General features: G+C 41.6%; 1 protein-coding gene across 2 annotated transcripts in view; it reads right to left on the reverse strand.

Annotated features, from left to right (window-relative positions):
- The window catches only part of nudcd1 (NudC domain containing 1), a 189,632-nt gene that overhangs the window by 124,437 nt on the left and 46,326 nt on the right, over positions 1–18,869 (reverse strand). For both annotated transcript variants that reach the window (XM_063056793.1, XM_063056784.1), the window contains exon 2: positions 12,264–12,418. In XM_063056793.1, the coding sequence (XP_062912863.1) occupies positions 12,264–12,418 (155 nt within the window). The remainder of the gene's footprint in view (positions 1–12,263; positions 12,419–18,869) is intronic.

Consider the following 18,869-nt stretch of genomic DNA (forward strand, 5'->3'; position numbering starts at 1 on the left):
AGATAAGAGGCCTTGAACTGCTCACAAAAAGTGAGGCCACACCAGTGCTTTATAAAGCCTCAACATTGCATCCTTGCTTTTATATTGTAGTCATCTCATATTGAATGCTAATAATGCATTTGCTTTCCTCACCGTTGACTCAACCTGCAAATTAACCTTCAAGGAATCCTGCACAAAGACTCTCAACTCTCTTTGCACTCATTTAGAATTTTCGCTCTATTTAGAAAATAGTCAGCTTTCATTTCTTCAGCCAAAGTGCATGACCATAAATTTCCCAACATTATATTCCAAATGCCACTTCTTTGCCCATTCTCCTAATTTGTCTAAGTCCTTCTGTAGCTTCCTGCATCCTCAGCACTACCTACCCCTCCACTTATCTTTATATCATCCGCAAAAGCCATCAATTCCGTCATCCAAATCATTGGCACACATCATAAAAAGGAACGGTCCCAACATCGACCCCTGAAGAACACCACTAGTCATCAACAGTTTTCCAGAAAAGCCTCCCTTTACTCACACTCTTTGCCCTTTGCCAATCAGCCAATGCTCAATCCATGCTAGTATCTTTCCTGTAATACCATTGGCCCTTAACTTGTTAAGCAGCCTCATATATGGCAGCTTGTCAAAAGCCTTCTGATAATCCAATTTTCCACCGTCTATCCAGCTTCTTATTTCCTCAAAGAATTCCAATAGATTTGTGTACCGACATTTTCCCTTAAGGAAATCACGTTGACTTCGGCCTATTTTATCATGTACCTCCTAATACCCCGAAACCACATCCTCAACCATCGACTCCAACATCTTCCCAACCACTGCTGGAATTCTTTGAAGAAATAACATGCCCTATGCTTTCCTTTCTCCTGTCTCTATCCCTTCTTTAAGACTGAAATGAGATTTACAATTTTGCAGTCCTCTGGAACCATGCCAGAATCTATTGACTCATGAAAGATCATAACTCATGCCTCCACAATCTCTTCAGCCACCTCTTTCAGAACCTGGAGTGTAGACCATCTGATTCAGGTGCCTTATCTACCTTCAGACCTTTCAGTTTCCCTAGTACCTTCTCCCTAGCAAAGACAAATTCACTCACTCCTCCCCCCCCCCCCCCCGACACTCTCAGACGTCTGGCATACTGCTAGTGTCCTCTAAAGATGACTGATGCGAAATATTTATTCAGTTTGTCCTCCAATTCCTTGTCCCCATTACTACCTCTCCAGCATCATTTTCCAATGGTCCAATATCCACTCTTGCCTCTCTTTTACACTTTATATATCTGAAGATACTTTTGGTATCCTCTTGAATATTATTGGCTAGCTTAACTTCATATTCCATCTTTTCATTCTTAATGACTTTTTTTTTTGAGTTGCCTTCTGCTGGTTTTTAAAAACTTCCCAATCCTCTAACTTCCGACTAATTTTTGCTCTATTATATGCCCTCTCTTTGGCTTTTACCTTGGCCTTAACGCTCGTCAGCTACAGATGCTTCATCCTGCCTTTAGAATACTTCTTCTTTGAGATGTATCTATCCTGTGCCTTCCAAATTGCTCCCAGAAGCTCCAGTCATTGCTGCTCTGCCATCATCCCTGCCAGCATTCCCTTCCAATCAATCTGGCCAGCTCTTTTCTCATGCCTCTGTAATTCCCTTTATTCCACTGTAATATTGATGGATGTGACTTCAGCTTCTCCTTCTCAAATTGCAGGGTGAATTCTATCACATTATGATCACTGTTCCCCAAGGGTTCCTTTATCTCAAGCTCTCTAATCAATTCTGGTTCATTGCACAACATCCAATCCAGTATAGCTGATCCCCTTGTAGGCTCAACCACAGCTGCTCTAAAAAGCCATCTTGTAGGCATTCTAGAAACTCCACAGCAACAACCTGATTTTCCCAATCTACTTGCATATTGAAATCCCCCATGTCTATCATAACATTGCCCTTTTGACATGCATTTTCTATCTCCTGTTGTAATTTCTAGACCACATCTTTGCTGCTGTCCAGCCTCTATATTTCGCTTACAGTTACTTAGCTCTACACCTTATGATCCTATAACACCTCCTTCTAATGATTTGATTTCACCTTTTTACCAACAGAGCCATCCCCGCCTATCTGCATATCCTTTTAACAGAATGTGTATCCTTGGACGTTAAAGCTCCCAGCTATAATCTTCTTTCAGCCACAATTCAGTGATGCCCACAACATCATACATGCCAATCTGTAACTGTGCTACGAGTTCATCTACCTTGTTTCATATATTGCATACATTCTAATACAACACCTTCAGTCCTGTATTCATCACCCTTTTCGATTTTGGACCCCTTTTAGATTGCAACAGCCCGTTGACTGCAATTTTGCCCTATCATCAGCCTGTCCTTGTTAGCAGTTTCACTGCACACTGTCTTTGTTTGTAAACCAACTGCCTCACTGTGGCTTCCCCCAGTAGATCATCTCCCTCACCAGTATCCAAAGTGGTATACTTATTACTGAAGGTAACGGCCACAGTGGTACTCTGCACAGGCTGCCCATTTCCCTTCCTTCTCCTGACAGTCACCAGTTACCTGCTTCTTGCAACCTAGAGGTGACTACCTCCCTGTAGTTCCCATCTATCACTTCCTCAGTCTCCCATATGAGCCGAAGGTCATCGAGCTGCAGCTCCAGTTCCTTAACACATTCTCCGAGGAGCTGCAGCTTGGTGCACCTGGTGCAGATGTGGTTATCCAGGAAGCTGGAGGTCTCCCAGAATTCCCACATCTCACACAAAGAACACAACACTGCCCCGGAGCCATTCTTACTGCACTAACTGTGCCCTAACAGACAAGGAGTAAAGAAGAAGAAACTTACCAGGTACTTAACCTCCCCAAGCCTGATGAGCCAAAGCCACTCTTAACACTGGCCTACTCACACAATGGCTGCTTCACTTACCCCTGCCTTACTTTTATTTACCCTTTCTAATGAATTCTGTTCACTGATTGGGGACAGTCCAACTCTGAAAACTGCAGCGAAACGCTGCCTTTTTAAATCTTCAATTGCAGTCCTAAGTAAAATCGCCATTTCTCCTTCTCGGCCTCAGTCCAACTCGAAAACCTGCCATGAAGTACGGCCTTTTTTAACGTTCAATCGCAGACCAAGTGAACACTGGTTCTTCTCGTGCTCCCGTTCACTGATTGCGTGCATTTCCAGCATCCGCAGAATTTCTTGTGCTCATGAAAGGGATAGATTGAACCACAAGGACTTACTAACTTCAAAAGATATGAGATGACACTGGTACAAGCAAAAAACAAAAATTAGGATTAAAAAGATTGTCAACAATTGTCTCTTTAACATCATTAAAATTCAGTTGATCCTGAATGTAACATTTGTTTGGTAAGTACAGTAACTATCCAATTTCATGCCATTACATAGCTTTCAATGCAAGGCTTTCTGTCTCCAGTTGTAGCCTATGGCGACTTAAAGATTTTCATGTATAACTGCATAATATGCCCAGTGTGCACTGATTCATCCTACAATAAAAGTGAATACCTTTAAATGCTGATATTCTTTACACAAAATCGCTGATCATCTTTGAGCCCCTCCATTTAATTCCCTCTCTCCTTATTACTTTGTTAAAAGATGACATTATCTTACTGTCAAGGGCAGTCCAACATGACTCCAGACACATGGCTCATTCCATACTGAACCATTATCCTTGTATATATACTCAATTAACAGTGATCATCTGTCAACAGAAGTCACTCAAAGGATTCAGTGAACATAGCATCATATCCCATATTAAAGTAATAGCACGTAACGTTACCAGCAGTGTTCTGCATCTGCTAAGGCACTTGGGGATTGTCAGAACAGATACTTGATGCGACATAATTATACAAACAAGTCAAAAAAGCAAGGGACATCACAGAAATATGTTCCATGGCACACTTTCACAGATACAAAAGCTGCTTACATCTTTTCAGTCAACCTGATGCATGTGTTCTTAATTCAAACAGTTCAAGGATCTAGCTATTCAATGAACAATGTTTTCACCATTAAATGTTGATTCTGAAACAAGACCAAGCAAAAAAGACAGTGACCCATAAAAGAAAACTTAGAAATCAGTTGTCACTTGCCATGATCAAGACTGCAATATCATCAACATTGTCAGCAGTAGAACATACTGCCTGTCAGTGGTAGCAAAGACAGGATTGATGGTGACAGTATACCATCAGTTTTGGTGCACAGTCAGTGACATGGATGGCAGGACAAACACCCTCAATGATGGTGATAGCTAGGCAACAGCAGAATAGTTGCACAGTGATGGTGATAGCAGAACTACTGCCCTTGGTGTGTGAGCCAAGTTCCAACTCTAAACTTTTGAAACCTGCAGAGATCCCTGTGGGTAGGGCATGCTTATGCATCTGGACACTACATTCAGTCTGACTCTTCTGCAAACATGAGCTCACAACTCTGAGGGACCAGTCTGTCTTTTACCAAGACTTTTCCAGTCACTTTCAGTCAAGAGTGCTCACACACGACAACAGGACAGCAAAGTACAAAAGAATGGATTGGTTGTGGAGCAGCAAGCTGTACAGCCCCAGGATGATTAGCTGTAACTCCAGAAGCCCTGTCTACTTAAGAGGGGTGGGAATGCATTGTGAGCATGAACTCATCTCAAAGCAGCTAGCAGAATTAGTTATTGAGCCCTGGCCTGAAAACACCCTCAAGTAATTTGTCTCTTAGAAAGACCTTTTGTGTAATTTGACACTCCATTGCCTTTCCTCCCCAACCAACTGGTTGCAGCTTTGCAGTTCATTCTGGCAGAGAGAAGTTCACAAAATAGGCATCCTATCCTTTTTCACTGGAGAGCTCGGTGGACAACAGTGTGTAGAGTAATCATGTTCAGTAGATTTATCATCTGTTTCACAAACTCCAAGCCACCTGATCAGGTCTGTGTTTCATGGTGTCTGTGGTTCATGAGATTCAGTAACCCTGAATTAATATTTAGCGTAGGAGGGGGTGCCTCTCAAGCTCAGGGTACACTTCAAACCAACAATGCTGGTCATGGGTTTTGGTCACCAAGTGTAGGTAGGGGGAGGGAGGTACTAGTGCATTGTGGCAGAGGTATCCTCACTGTTCCGCTCGTGTACCTGACCAAGGTGGCCTGACAGCAGGTGACAGGCAGGCCTATTCATATCCAGTCCTACCCAAGGCCACATTTCATAGATTACCATCCTGTCCAGGTGACAAAGCAGTGCTTCTTGTCTGCTGGCACTTCAGAACTTCTGAAATGGGTGGGGTTTGCTGGGTTTGGAGCAAACTCTGCACAGAGGACACTGTTTAATGCCTGGTTTTCATGTTAATAAAGAATAAAACATGTTGGGGAAAGTACCACCGAAAGCATCAGGACATGACCAAATATGACAACAAGTGGTTCATAATGTAGATCTATAAACAGAAATATTGGAAGGGAAAATTTCCGGAACATATTGGTTACGGCACATGAAAGTAGATATTATAGTGGAGCAATTAAAAATGTGGAAGAACAAGAGAGCAGAATTGAACAGGAACAGAAATCTGAAAGGGTGAAGAAAGTGAAATAGCTTATATTATGATAAGTGGAAGTGATGCCACAAAGAGATATGTGAAGTATTGAAAAGTGTGTGTAATGTAGGCTAATTGTTTTGTCTATTATTTATGTCATTTTAGCTTTTCATATTTTCACCTTCTAATGCAACAAATGCTACAAATGAATTCAGCTTTGGAAACTACCTCATAACAATTTTAGACAAACAGAACTCAGGGATGCAGAATAATTAATACATTGATCAAATTAAATTTATCCAGCACCTATTGCAGTCTATTAGCATGTCAATCATGCCCTTCCAAATGCACTGACCTAATGATTTCCCTAGTTACACTTAGTGTATTACTCAGGTCTAATGTCTTTTGCCCATTTTCAAACATTCTCATGAATATACACTGGCATGCAAAATTTTGGGCACCACTGGTCAAAATTTCTGTTACTCTGAATAGTTAAGTGAGTAAAAGATGAACTGATCTCCAAAAGTCAAAAAGTTAAAGATGAAACATTCTTTTCAACATTGTAAGCAAGATTAGTGTATTATTTTTGTTTTCTACAATTTTAGAGTGAAAAAAAGGAAAGGAGAACCATGCAAAAGTTTGGGCACCCCAAGAGATGTGAGCTCTCAGATAACTTTTACCAAGGTCTCAGATCTTAATTAGCTTTTAAGGACCATGGCTTGTTCACAGTCATCGTTAGGAAAGGTCAGGTGATGCAAATTTCAAAGCTTTATAAATACCCTGACTCCTCAAACCTTGCCCCAACAATCAGCAGCCATGGGCTCCTCTAAGCAGCTGCCTAGCACTCTGAAAGTTGAAGTAAATGATGCCCACAAAGCAGAAGGCTATAAGAAGATAGCAAAGCGTTTTCAGGTAGCCATTTCCTCAGTTCGTAACGTAATTAAGAAATGGCAGTTAACAGAAACGGTGGAGGTCAAGTTGAGGTCTGGAAGACCAAGAAAACTTTCGGAGAGAACTGCTCATAGGATTGCTAGAAAGACAAATCAAAACCCCTGTTTGACTGGGTGGATCGATCACGCTTTGGGCTTGTGTTGCAGCCAGTGGCATGGGGAACATTTCACTGGTAGAGGGACGAATGAATTCAATTAAATACCCGCAAATTCAGGAAGCAAACATCACACTGTCTGTAAAAAAGCTGAAGATGAAAAGAGGATGGCTTCTGCAACAGGATAATGATCCTAAACACACCTCAGAATCCACAATGGACTACCTCAAGAGGCGCAAGCTGAAGGTTTTGCCATTGCCCTCACAGTGTCCCGACGTAAACATCATCGAAAATCTGTGGATAGACCTCAACAGAGCAGTGCATGCAAGACGGCCCAAGAATCTCACAGAACTAGAAGCCTTTTGCAAGGAAGATTGGGCAAAAATCCCCCAAAGAAGAATTGAAAGACTCTTAGCTGGCTACAGAAAGCATTTACAAGCTGTGATACTTGCCAAAGGGGGTGTTACTAAGTACTGACCATGCAGGGTGCCCAAACATTTGCTTCAGGCCCTTTTCCTTTTTTGTTATTTTGAAACTTATGTAAAAGATGGAAATTAAAAACAAGTAATCTTGCTTAAAATACTAAAGAAATGTGTCATCTTTAACTTTATGCCTTTTGGAAATCAGGTCATCTTTTACTCGCTTAGCTATTCAGAGTAACAGAAATTTTGACTAGGGGTGCCCAAACTTTTGCATGCCACTGTATACAGGTGTCCCCCGCTTTTCCAACGTTCGCTTTACGAAACCTCACCGTTACAAAAGACCTACATTAGTACCCTGTTTTCGCTTTCGGAAGGTGTTTTCACTGTTACGAAAAAAATTTAGCGCGCGATAAAAAAATCAGCGCGGGGAAAAAAGCAGCACACGCCCCGAGCAGCCGCTCTCCCCGGATTCGGAACGGCATTCTTACCAGCATTGCTTTAACACGAGCCTGTGAGCAGTCGTTTGCAAGATGAGTTCTATGGTGTTGGAAAAGCCTGAAAGAGCTCGTAAGGGTTAACACCCTTAGTGTAAACTAGACATAATTAAGCGTTCGATCGTGGTGAACGAAGCAAGGACGAAGTGAGTTTGGCTTGTGGAAGCTGACGAAGATGATGTTGAAGAGGTTTTGGCATCCCATGACCAAGAACTGATAGATGAAGAGCTGATGCAATTGGAAGAGGAAAGGATAACAAGCGAAACTGAATGAGTAACGATAAAGTACGACTTTAATTCTGAAAGGGTATGTAGGTTTAGGAGATATTTTCAAGATTCTTTGAGTGCTTACAAAGAACTGTATGATAGAAAAATGCGCAAGGCTCAGCAGTCAAGCAAGCCTTCCACATCAGCCACAGCAGACGACGAACCTCGACCTTTGACATTGAGGCGGGCAGTCATAGGAGAAGATGAGCTGCCTGCTCTAATGGAAATAGACGACGAGATGACACCCCAGTGTCCCACCACCCCAACACCCAGGCCGCAGACAGACACTGTACCAATTCGCGGAGAATGCAGCAGTAGCCAGGAGGCACACAGCACATCTTTAAGAAAAAAGCCAAAATAAACATGCTAATTAATTAGGTGCCGCCCCACACGTAATTGTCGGCCCAGATCAGAGGCGATGCAATCGGCACTAATTCCGGCTGTTTTCTCAATTCCGGTAAGTGATACTACACTGTACATACATTATTTCTACTTTATATCGGCTGCATATTTTTACGTGTTATTTAGTATGATTTGGCAGCTTCATAGTTTGAAGATTACTGGAGAGCGCTTGCTCCGTGTTTTTGCCAACAGTGCCTGCGTGAGATTTTCTGCCGACGACGCTTGCGTGAGATTTTCGCTACGGAGATCTGTGCCGGCAGTGATTGTGGAAAAGTATTTCTACTTTATATAGGCTGTGTGTTTATCATATCATTCCTGCTTTTACTATATGTTACTGTTATTTTAGGTTTTATGTATTATTTGGCATGATTTGGTAGGTTATTTTTGGGTCTGCGAACGCTCACAAAATTTTCCCATATAAATAAATGGTAATTGCTTCTTCACTTTACGACATTTCAGCTTATGAACCGTTTCATAGGAATGCTCTACTTTCGGATGGCAGGGGAAACCTGTATTTTAGAATCAACAATTTTGGGAACTGCTGCACTATTGCCTTTCCATAATGTTTGATTAGAAGTTGAGAGGTTTCATGGGAAGCTACCTGACCAATCTGCCAGACAGTAAGGTTCTAAAGAGACTGGGTAGCCACTACCTGTCCACATTTGCTGATGGCATAAGCTCAACAGGCCACAAGGAGATGTCCCTGCATTTCTTTGGAGGTCATGGCATACACAGCATCTAAACCTGCCAGATGCCATCGGCAGAAGATGGGGCATGTTGAATCTGGACTCAAATTTTCATGAGTCAAATACTGCTAAGCTTGGTTGATATAGCCCATACCACAAAATTCAGATGAAAGTGATATTGACACTTTAACAAGATGAAAGAAAAAATATTCAGTCCCCCAAAGTAGGTGTAGGGTGCTGAAAGATGGAGGAAAAGTGGACAAAATGGCACCATTATGAAGAAATTATTAACAGGGTGGAAGGGTCGTTTCTGAGGTCGTGCACTCCATCACAAAACACACAAAATGCTGGAGGAACTCAGCAAGCCAGGCAACATCTATGGAAATGAATAAACAGTTGACGTTTTGGTCCAAGACACTTCATAAAGGAGAAAATGTTAGAAAGAGGAGGGAAAGGAGGACAAGCTAAAAGGTAATGAGAAAAACCAGGAGGGTTGGGGGGGGTTGGAATGAAGTAAGAAGCTGGGAGGTGATAAGTGTAAAAAGCTGGAGGAGGAACCTGATAGGAGAGAAGAATGGATCATGGCAGAAAGAGAATGCAGAAAGGATCATGGGAGAAGAGGTAAGAGGCCAGAGTGGGGAAATTAAGTGGAGGAAAAGGGAGGGGGGAAAACTATCGGAAGTTGGAGAATCGAAGTTCATGCAAACAGCAAGGAGGCCACCAAGATGAAATATGATGTTGTTCTTCCAAACTGAGTGCGTCTGCATCATAGCAGAAGAGGTGGCCCTGTACCGGCATGTCAGAATGGGAATGGTGACAGGAATCGAAAAAGTTGGCCACCGGGAAATTCCACTTTTTACGGATGGAACTGAGGTGCTCAAAGTGGTCCTCCAAGTGGTCTAGGTAAGGTCTCACCAGTGTAGAGGAGGCCACATAGGGAGCACTAGATACAATAGACGACCCCAACAGGTTCACAGGTGAAGTGTTGTCTCACCTGGAAGGACTGTTTGGAGCCTGAATGGAGATGAGGGAGGAGGTGAATGGGCAGGTGCGACACTTGTGCCAGGAGGGAGATAGGGAAATTGTTGGATGCGGAGGCTCATGGGGTGGTAGATGAGAGCAAGTGCACTCCATCCACCACTTGCATAAAGACTCTAGGTTCTCAATACCCTTCTGAATACTTCTTTCTCCACTTCGGGCATTTGTGTGTCAGCAATTCCTTGGAGTCAGTAGGATGCTACATTTCTTCACAAAAACATTCAGCACCATCTTGAATCTTTTTCTCTGTCTGCTCTGTAATCTTTTTTCCAAGGCAGCTCAAAAAGAAATATTTGTTTCAGAAGTCAAGCATACAAATAATGTGGCCACCCCAAGCACAGCCAGTTGAGTTCAGTTAAGTTCAATTAGGGCTTTAACCCTAGGGCCGCTGGCCTCAACAGGATGCTGACACTTGTTTGCCTGTCCTTCCAGTGAGTGTTCAAACATTCTTCCCCAATTTGTCCTTGTACCACTACACTGCATATAACAAAAAATGTAGACCACTTCCCATATTTCAGGAGTCATCTCTCAGCAAAGGCAGATATCTATGATGAGATTCACAATTGTCTTTAATATACTAGCACAACCTTTGATCATTTTAGGTAAGGGTATCTAAAGGCCAAGACCTCAAGACGTTGTGCAAATAATGCAACCTAAAGGACAGCATTGATCCCCACATACTTCAGAGTTAATATTATAAGGTGGAATCCACAGCAGTCAAATTGCACTCAGCAAGCTCCAATAAACAATGCAATCATGATCAGATAATCTTTCTAGAAAATGATGAGCAAGGGCTTAGTAATGCTAGGGCACACTGGATGGAGCTTGAACTTGAAATAGCTTACAGATGTGGTGGGGGAATGACCTTGCATAACAAACTACAGCCACTACACCAGAGCAAAACCCCACAGTGAAATTTATTTGAATTTTCAGAACGTCTTATTCAAAAGATACATATGGGAGGGAACAGATCCATGGACATCGGACCAAATAATGAAAAAAAACAGAAAATCAAAATCCTGTAAAGGAGGAAAAAAAGCAACAGCTGGGAATGTAGAAATAAAATTATGAATGCCTGGCACACACAATTCAAACAGTTCCATGATCTGATAAATTTTCTGATTTAAAAATAGCAGAAAAATTATGAAACTAAATATCAGAGAAACTGGAAGAGCATATAACAAAATTAATATTCAAAATTAGCTCGAAGGTAGGAAACAGATAGTGGTGGTTGAAGGCTGTTTCAAAGAATGGAGGCTGGTGATTAGTGGTGTGCACCCTTCTCACAGATTCCCTTATCGAATGAATTTAGACCAGTTTGCACTATAAAGGGAGAGCATGAGGTCAAGCTCTTTGTTGCTTCGTTTCACTTTTTGGTACAAGCTGACACTGTCTGACCCATACTTTCATCAGCATCTAATAAAGCACCTGTAACCATAAGTTTTGCAACTCATTCTTGACTTCTGAAAAACCTTATGGACACATCATCAGGTCTAACAGAAACTTTAATCCACATATACAGTGCTTAGCCAAATTGGCAGCATAGTTAGGAGGACAATCTTATGGAAAGTGTAAGAGAAAACATTTCTAATACACTCCATGCATACCAACATATGTTCTTGTATACCAGTCACCAAAAGCAATTTGCAGACAAAACAAACAGTTAAAGTGACAAATGGTCACTTCATAGTGACAGGATTCAAGTGTGGCAGCAAAGATGAAAAATTAAATAAACTACAAAGTTAGAAATCAAAGAATAGTATTAACTCTGCTTCTCTTTTCACAGATTTCGGCAGACCTGCTGAAGATTTCAGCATTTTCTGTTTTACTACTGGAGGAAAGATGACTTGTACAGTTATTCAGAGCCTTAGTGAGACCACATTAGGAGTACCACTGGCAGTCCTCACTATAAAAAGATATACTTGCCATTGAGGGAGTGCATTAAAGTTCACCCAGAATGACTCCTGGGATGGCAGAACGTTCACATAAGAGCGAAGATTAAGGAACAGGATAAAGTTCAGTCTCATTTCTGAATTAAGTGAGGTTCTCTGATGATGATTAAATAGTTTAAGATGTCACAGTTCTCTCATAAGAGAATGAAAAGGGAAAAAAAATCCTGGCACAACATTAATAAAGCTATACAAAAAGCTAAAAGGTAATACTTTTACCTTAAAACTAATGCTGTAGTTTTTCCTTGCTGCCCAGAGATGGAAAATTATTGGCTTAAAGTTATAACAATTCATTTTCAATCAGATATCTATCTCATTGTTATCTATCCTACGAAAGAGTTATTAGAATTGACAGGTCCCTTTACGGAGGTTAAGTTTCTCATCCTTCACAAACTTACAACATACATATTTCCTAGACATTAAAAACAAACATAATTAAGATGAACTTACCAACGTGACAGCCAAGTGCATTACTCTCTCATGTTGATCAACATAATAGACACTATCTTGATACCACCTATCACAGTGCAGATAATTGTACATGCCAAAAACACGCATATGGTCCAAAGTATACTGGTCCTCTCGCAGTTTCACCTCGGCTACAGCTAAAAAGATAAATCAGAGGTATAATCAGAATAACTAGTGACAACTCAAATTCTTTTCTTAAAAGATTTTGTTTCTGATCAGCTAATAAATGGAATACTGGCCATAGCTAGATTACAGAATGCAATGACAATGAAAAAAATGCCTACTGCACAAAAAAAACACTACAGTTCTTGTGATTACTGCGTGTGACATAACATAATGCAACACTGTATATTGAACATGTCTGGAGAATCTTCCATTCTTCCACTTGTTGAAAAGTGTAGCCAGATGGGTTAACTAAACTTTCCTGCACCAGTTCATTTGTTTGATTGTTCTGATGATAATGGAGCATCTAGCTCTTCACAGGGTTTTTCTTTAATGCTAACTTCTATTCATCACTCCTTCCAAAAGATGCTGAAGCATATTTCAGTATGTTTATTGATGTCACCAATTTTCCACTACTCACACATAAGACCATAAGACATAGGAACAGAATTAGGCCATTTGGCCCATCAAGTCTGTGCTACCATTTCGTCATGGCTGATCCAATTTTCCTCTCAGCCCTAATCTCCTGCCTTCTCCCTGTATCCCTTCATGCTCTGAACAATCAAGAATCTATCAACCTCTGCCTTAAATATACATAGAATATAGAACATAGAATAGTACAGCACAGTACAGGCCTTTCGGCCCACAATGTTGTGCCGACCCTCAAACCCTGCCTCCCATATAAGCCCCCACCTTAAATTCCTCCATATACCTGTCTAGTAGTTTCTTAAACTTCACTAGTGTATCTGCCTCCACCACTGACTCAGGCAGTGCATTCCACGCACCAACCACTCTCTGAGTAAAAAACCTTCCTCTAATATCCCCCTTGAACTTCCCACCCCTTATCTTAAAGCCATGTCCTCTTGTATTGAGCAGCGGTGCCCTGGGGAAGAGGCGCTGGCTATCCACTCTATCTATTCCTCTTATTATCTTGTACACCTCTATCATGTCTCCTCTCATCCTCCTTCTCTCCAAAGAGTAAAGCCCTAGGTCCCTTAATCTCTGATCATAATGCATACTCTCTAAACCAGGCAGCATTCTGGTAAATCTCCTCTGTACCCTTTCCAGTGTTTCCACATCCTTCCTATAGTGAGGCGACCAGAACTGGACACTGTACCCCATAAATATACATAAAGACAGCCTCCACAGCTGCTTATGGCAAAGAATTTCACAGATTCACCACTCTCAGGCTAAAGAAATTCCTTACCTCCATTCTAAAAGGACACCCCTCTATTCTGAGGCGGCGTCTCCTGGTCTTAGACTCTCCCACGATAGGGAACATCCTCTCCACATCTATTTTATCAAGGCCTTTCACCATTCGATAGATTTTATTGAGGTCACCCTTCATTCTTCTAAATTCTAGTGAATACAGGTCCAGAGCCATCAAAGACTCTTCATATGACAAACCATTCAATCCCGGAATCGTTTTAGTGAACCTCCTTTGAACATGCTGGTAAAAATAGGGTAACAGGAATTTCTGCTGCACATTAGGTGACCGTGTAGACCAGCGGTCCCCAACCACCGGGCTGCAGACCAGGGCCGGGCCGCAAAGTATGTGCTACCAGGCCGCAAGGAAACGATATGATTCGGCGATATGAGTCAGTTGCACCTTTCCTCATTCCCTGCCACACCCACTGTTGAGCCATTACGCATGCCAGGTCATTACCCACGCATCATCCGTGTCAGCGCAGGAAGGAGATCAACTCCTTAAGCTTGCAAATGAAGACGGGCTGAAAAGTATGCTTGACATAACATCTCTGCCGGCATTCTGGATCAAAGTCAAGGCTAAATATCCTGAGATAGCCACGAAAGCACTGAAAACATTGGTTCCATTTCCAACATTTTTCTGCAAAGTGGAGTTTTCTGGATTGAACGCAACGAAAACTAAATTGCGGAATAGACTGGACATAAGGAACCCCCTTCGACTATCGCTGTCTCCCATCACCCCTCGATAGGACCGTCTTGTTGCAGGAAAACAAGCCCAGGGCTCCCACTGATTCTGCGATATTGGTGTGTTGCAATGATTTTATATGTTCTTACGAGGAAAGTATGTGCTGTGTGTTTAATATCCAAACGTTACTTAAAATGTTATGATGCTATTGACTTATAAGTGACTTATATAACCATATAACAATTACAGCACAGAAACAGGCCATCTCGGCCCTTCTAGTCCGTGCCAAACGCTGCTCTCACCTAGTCCCACCGACCTGCACTCAGCCCATAACCCTCCATTCCTCTCCTGTCCATATACCTATCCAATTTTTCTTTAAATGATAATATCGAACTTGCTTCTGCCACTTCTACTGGAAGTTCGTTCAACACTTACTTCAAGCTCCCCTGTCCTCCCCTGATAATTGACTTATCACTATATTCATGCAAGGAAAATATGCGCTGTGTGTTTAATATTAAATTTGTTAGATAAACCCTTTTAGAAACGAAATTGAGTGTATTAACCACTTATCACCTATATTCCAGTCGTGATTAACACCTCCCACACCCCCGAACAGAATCGCCAAAAACGATTTGCAGGGAAAAAAAAAATTGGCAGGTACACGCATGCGCACTGGTGCCCGCACAAGGCTTCATGGTCACTGTAGTCTTTCTCGGGTTAAACACAACATATTTGACTGCTACTCTTGTCCATTGGCAACCCTACCACCCACCCCCACCCCCGGGGTCGGCCGGTCCGCAAGAATATTGTCAATAGTAAACTGGTCCATGTTGCAAAAATGGTTGGGGACCCCTGATGTACACCAGAGTGTGGAGTCTTTTCTGATTTCCCTTAGGATCATCTCTGCGGTAATAAGCAGACTTTCAATTTGCATTAGGGAGAATACACCAAGAGGAATTTTCTCATTTGTAAATTTTCCAGGTAATTCCTTTTCTAACGGGAAACAAGACAATCCATCAACATTTTCATGAGTAGTTGTTCTCTTGAATTTGATCTTGTAATGGTGTCCTCTAAGAAACAGAGCCCATCCCTGCTTTTGTCTTTCTGTGGGTTGAAAATGGCCAGCAGTGGCCGATGATCGGTAATAAGGGTAAACACACTCCCATACAATTATTGGTTGAAACATTTTACACACAAAACCAGACTCAAAGCCTCTGTCAAGCTATGCATATTTTTTCACTGCAGCAGTAAGGAAATGAGATGCATAGAACTCCCATCACCCAGGATATGCCCTCTTCCATTACTCATAACACAATTGCACCTATAGCATAAGGTGAGGCAGCACAGGCAAGCTTCCCTGGACGATGTGCATCATAATATGTGAATATGATGTTGCACATCACCTTTGCTTTACCTTTTGAAAAGCCTCCTCACACTGCTTCAACAATTGCCATTTCTTCCTGATCTGTAGTAATGAGTTCAAGAGGTGGAGCACAGTAGCCATGTTTGGCTGGAACCTGTTATTGCAATTGACAAATTCTAAAAAGGACTGCAACTGTGACGCGTCATTTGACCTTGCAACATCTACCACTGCTAGAATTTTCTCAGCACACTTGTGTAATTCTTGTGCGTCAATAGCGTGACCACAGTACGTGATGCTTGGTTTAAAGAATCACACGTTGTGTCGTGCTCTGAGCACATAATCTTTTAATCTTTTTAACACTGTTTTGAGATTTTGGAGATGTCTCTTGTGATCCTTACCAGTAACAACGATGTCATCCAGGTAACATCATCCAAGTAACATTGAGTGCCTGGGAAACATTGCAACACCCGGTCAATAACTTTCTGCCAGAGTGCAGGTACAGATGCTACTTCAGAAATAAGCCTATTACAGTGATGAAGCCCTTTGTGAGTGTTTATGGTGAAAAACACTTAGGAATCTTCTTCCATCTCCATCTGTAGGTAGGCCTCAGCTAAATCCACTCTGCTTAAGTGTTTTCCTCCAGCAAGGCTTGCAAAGATAAAATCTAACCTGGCAGGGAATACTTTCCATACTGGGGTGATGGTGACCTTAAAGTCACCACAGATCCTGAAAGACCCATTCTTCTTAGCTACTGGAACTACTGGCATTGCCCATGGGCAACACTTAACCTTGGAAAGAATTCCTTCAGCCTCTGTGCGATCCAGCTCACTGGCTACTTTATCACGGATAGTATAAGGAACTGGATGGGCTTTGTACACCTTGGGTGACACATTTTCATTTAACACTATTCTACCCTTGAGACGTTTGAGTTTTCCAATGCCATCCTTGAACACTGCTGTGGCATCTTCCAGTACCTTTCTGATTTTCTTTCAGTTGACTCTATTGCAGGGGACATGGCATGCAAATAGTGGATGGATCTCCAATCAACTTCTAGTTGTTTTAACTACTCACAGCTCGACAATGCTGGCCCTCCTGTTTTATCATACAACATGGCTTGTTGGTCTGTATTTCACTGTTATAAATGTCATTCCCATAGGAGTTACCTTTTCTGCGTTATAAGTTCTTAAATGGATATCTGCAGGCTTTAGTTCAGTATCTTTGAAATGTCATTCAAACTCATTTTGTGGAATGACTAAAACAACCAAGGCAGTTTGCAATTCCACTTTAATTAATTTGCTGATCGTTTCTGGTGTAAGCCATATTGCTTATTTCATGTTAGTTTTCATATTATAAATCTCAAGGCTACCCAGCCCTGTGTCACTCACATCGCTGTCAGATTTTTCATCAACAGCATGCAGGTTAAAGCTGTTTCTGAAACTGCAACTTGACATTTTAATCATTTTTTTCCCTGTGCAGTCTATTTATTTTTGTCTTCCTGATATGTTATTTGTATCTGTCCTACTTTGTTGCATTCTCTGCAAGTTGCACCTTTAAACCTTTATTGGTCTGGTTGTATGAGAGCCCCTGCGACAACTGTAACACAATTTATTCAGCCAGACCGGTTTCTGCTGAGACGTTGCAAATTTGTTTATGTTCACTTTCATTCTTGACTGCAACTCAATTGCGTTTCTATCTGCTGTTTCCATTGATACAGCAATCTCAACTGCTCTTTTAAATGAGAGTTATGCTTCAGTTAGGAGCTATTTTTGAATGCTTTCTTGTAAGATTCCACAAACTAAACAATCTCTCAGTGCATCATTAAGCCCATCACTGAACTGACCATGTTCAGACAATCTCGTCAATTCAGCCACATACTTTGAAACTCACATGAAATGTCAGCTAGAGTTTGCCAGAAGGCATGTCAGAGACTCTAAACTCAGCTGGAAGAAGGTTCTATGGTCTGATGAAACCAAAATTGAGCTTTTTGGCCATCAGACTAAATCCTACGTTGGGCATAAACCTAACACTGCACATCATCAAAAATTGACTATCCCTACCATGAATCTTGTTGATGATTGCATTACGCTGTGGGGATACTTCACTGCAGCAGGCCCTGGAAGGCTTGAAGGTAGTTTTGTAAAACGGAATGGGGAAAAATTACAGTCTCCAGATGTGCAAAGCCGAAAGAGACCCATCCACAGACTCAAGGCTGTAATTGCTGCCAAAGATGCATCTACAAAATACTGACCTGAAAGGAGTGAATACTTATGCAATCAATTACTTTGTGTTTGATCATTGTAATTAATTTAGATCACTTTGTAGAGATCTATTTTTACTTTGACACAAGTCTTTTTCTGTTGATCAGTGTCAAAAAAGGCCAAATTAAATCCACTGTGAATCAATGTTATAAAACTATAGAACATGAAAACTTCCGAGGGGGGCGAATACTTCTTATAAGCACTGCATATCAAATCAGCCCACAAGCAACCTTTGCAACAGAGAAAACAAGCCTACGTTTCCCCAAAAGCAATTCCCTCAAACCAGGAATCACCCTAATAAGCCTCTGTGATTACTCCTACAATATCTCTCAAACCTGAAACCTCAACCACCAAAGGCATGTTCAGCTGGTATTTGAGGATACCATGTACTGAAACTCTACAATTTCTCCTCACAGTCCTTCCTGATTTTAAAATATGTCACTGGGCCCAAATCTTTTAACTCCAAATCCAAAGGCATGGTAGGAGTACCTTCAGCAGAAATGCAGGAACTCAAGGCAGAAGTTCAGCAATACTTTCTCAAGGGCCATCAATGTGGGCCTTGCATTTGGCAAGTTCTAATGCAAAAAAAAACTCCATTCACCTACCATCACCATTTTAGGACATCCATCAGGTCTCAATCAAACATTCGCCCGATTTTAAAATTCTCACACACATTTGCAAATCTATGACCTTACCTCTGCCTTTCTGTCTTTTTCTGTGCAGCAGGAGAATCAAGTCTGATGAAACGATTAACTGAATCACCAGCAGTCAAGTCATCACCTGCCTAAATGCTAAAATTCCAGGATATCAAAACTCCCTGCCTCTCTTTCTTTAAGATACTTCATAAACCCTCCCTATTTTTCCTCCGTGAGCTAGGTTATCTACCCAGATATTCCCTTTACTTGTTTAGTACT

The sequence above is a fragment of the Mobula hypostoma genome, chromosome 1 (assembly GCF_963921235.1).
Source record: "Mobula hypostoma chromosome 1, sMobHyp1.1, whole genome shotgun sequence".
Taxonomy (NCBI): Eukaryota; Metazoa; Chordata; class Chondrichthyes; order Myliobatiformes; family Myliobatidae; genus Mobula; species Mobula hypostoma.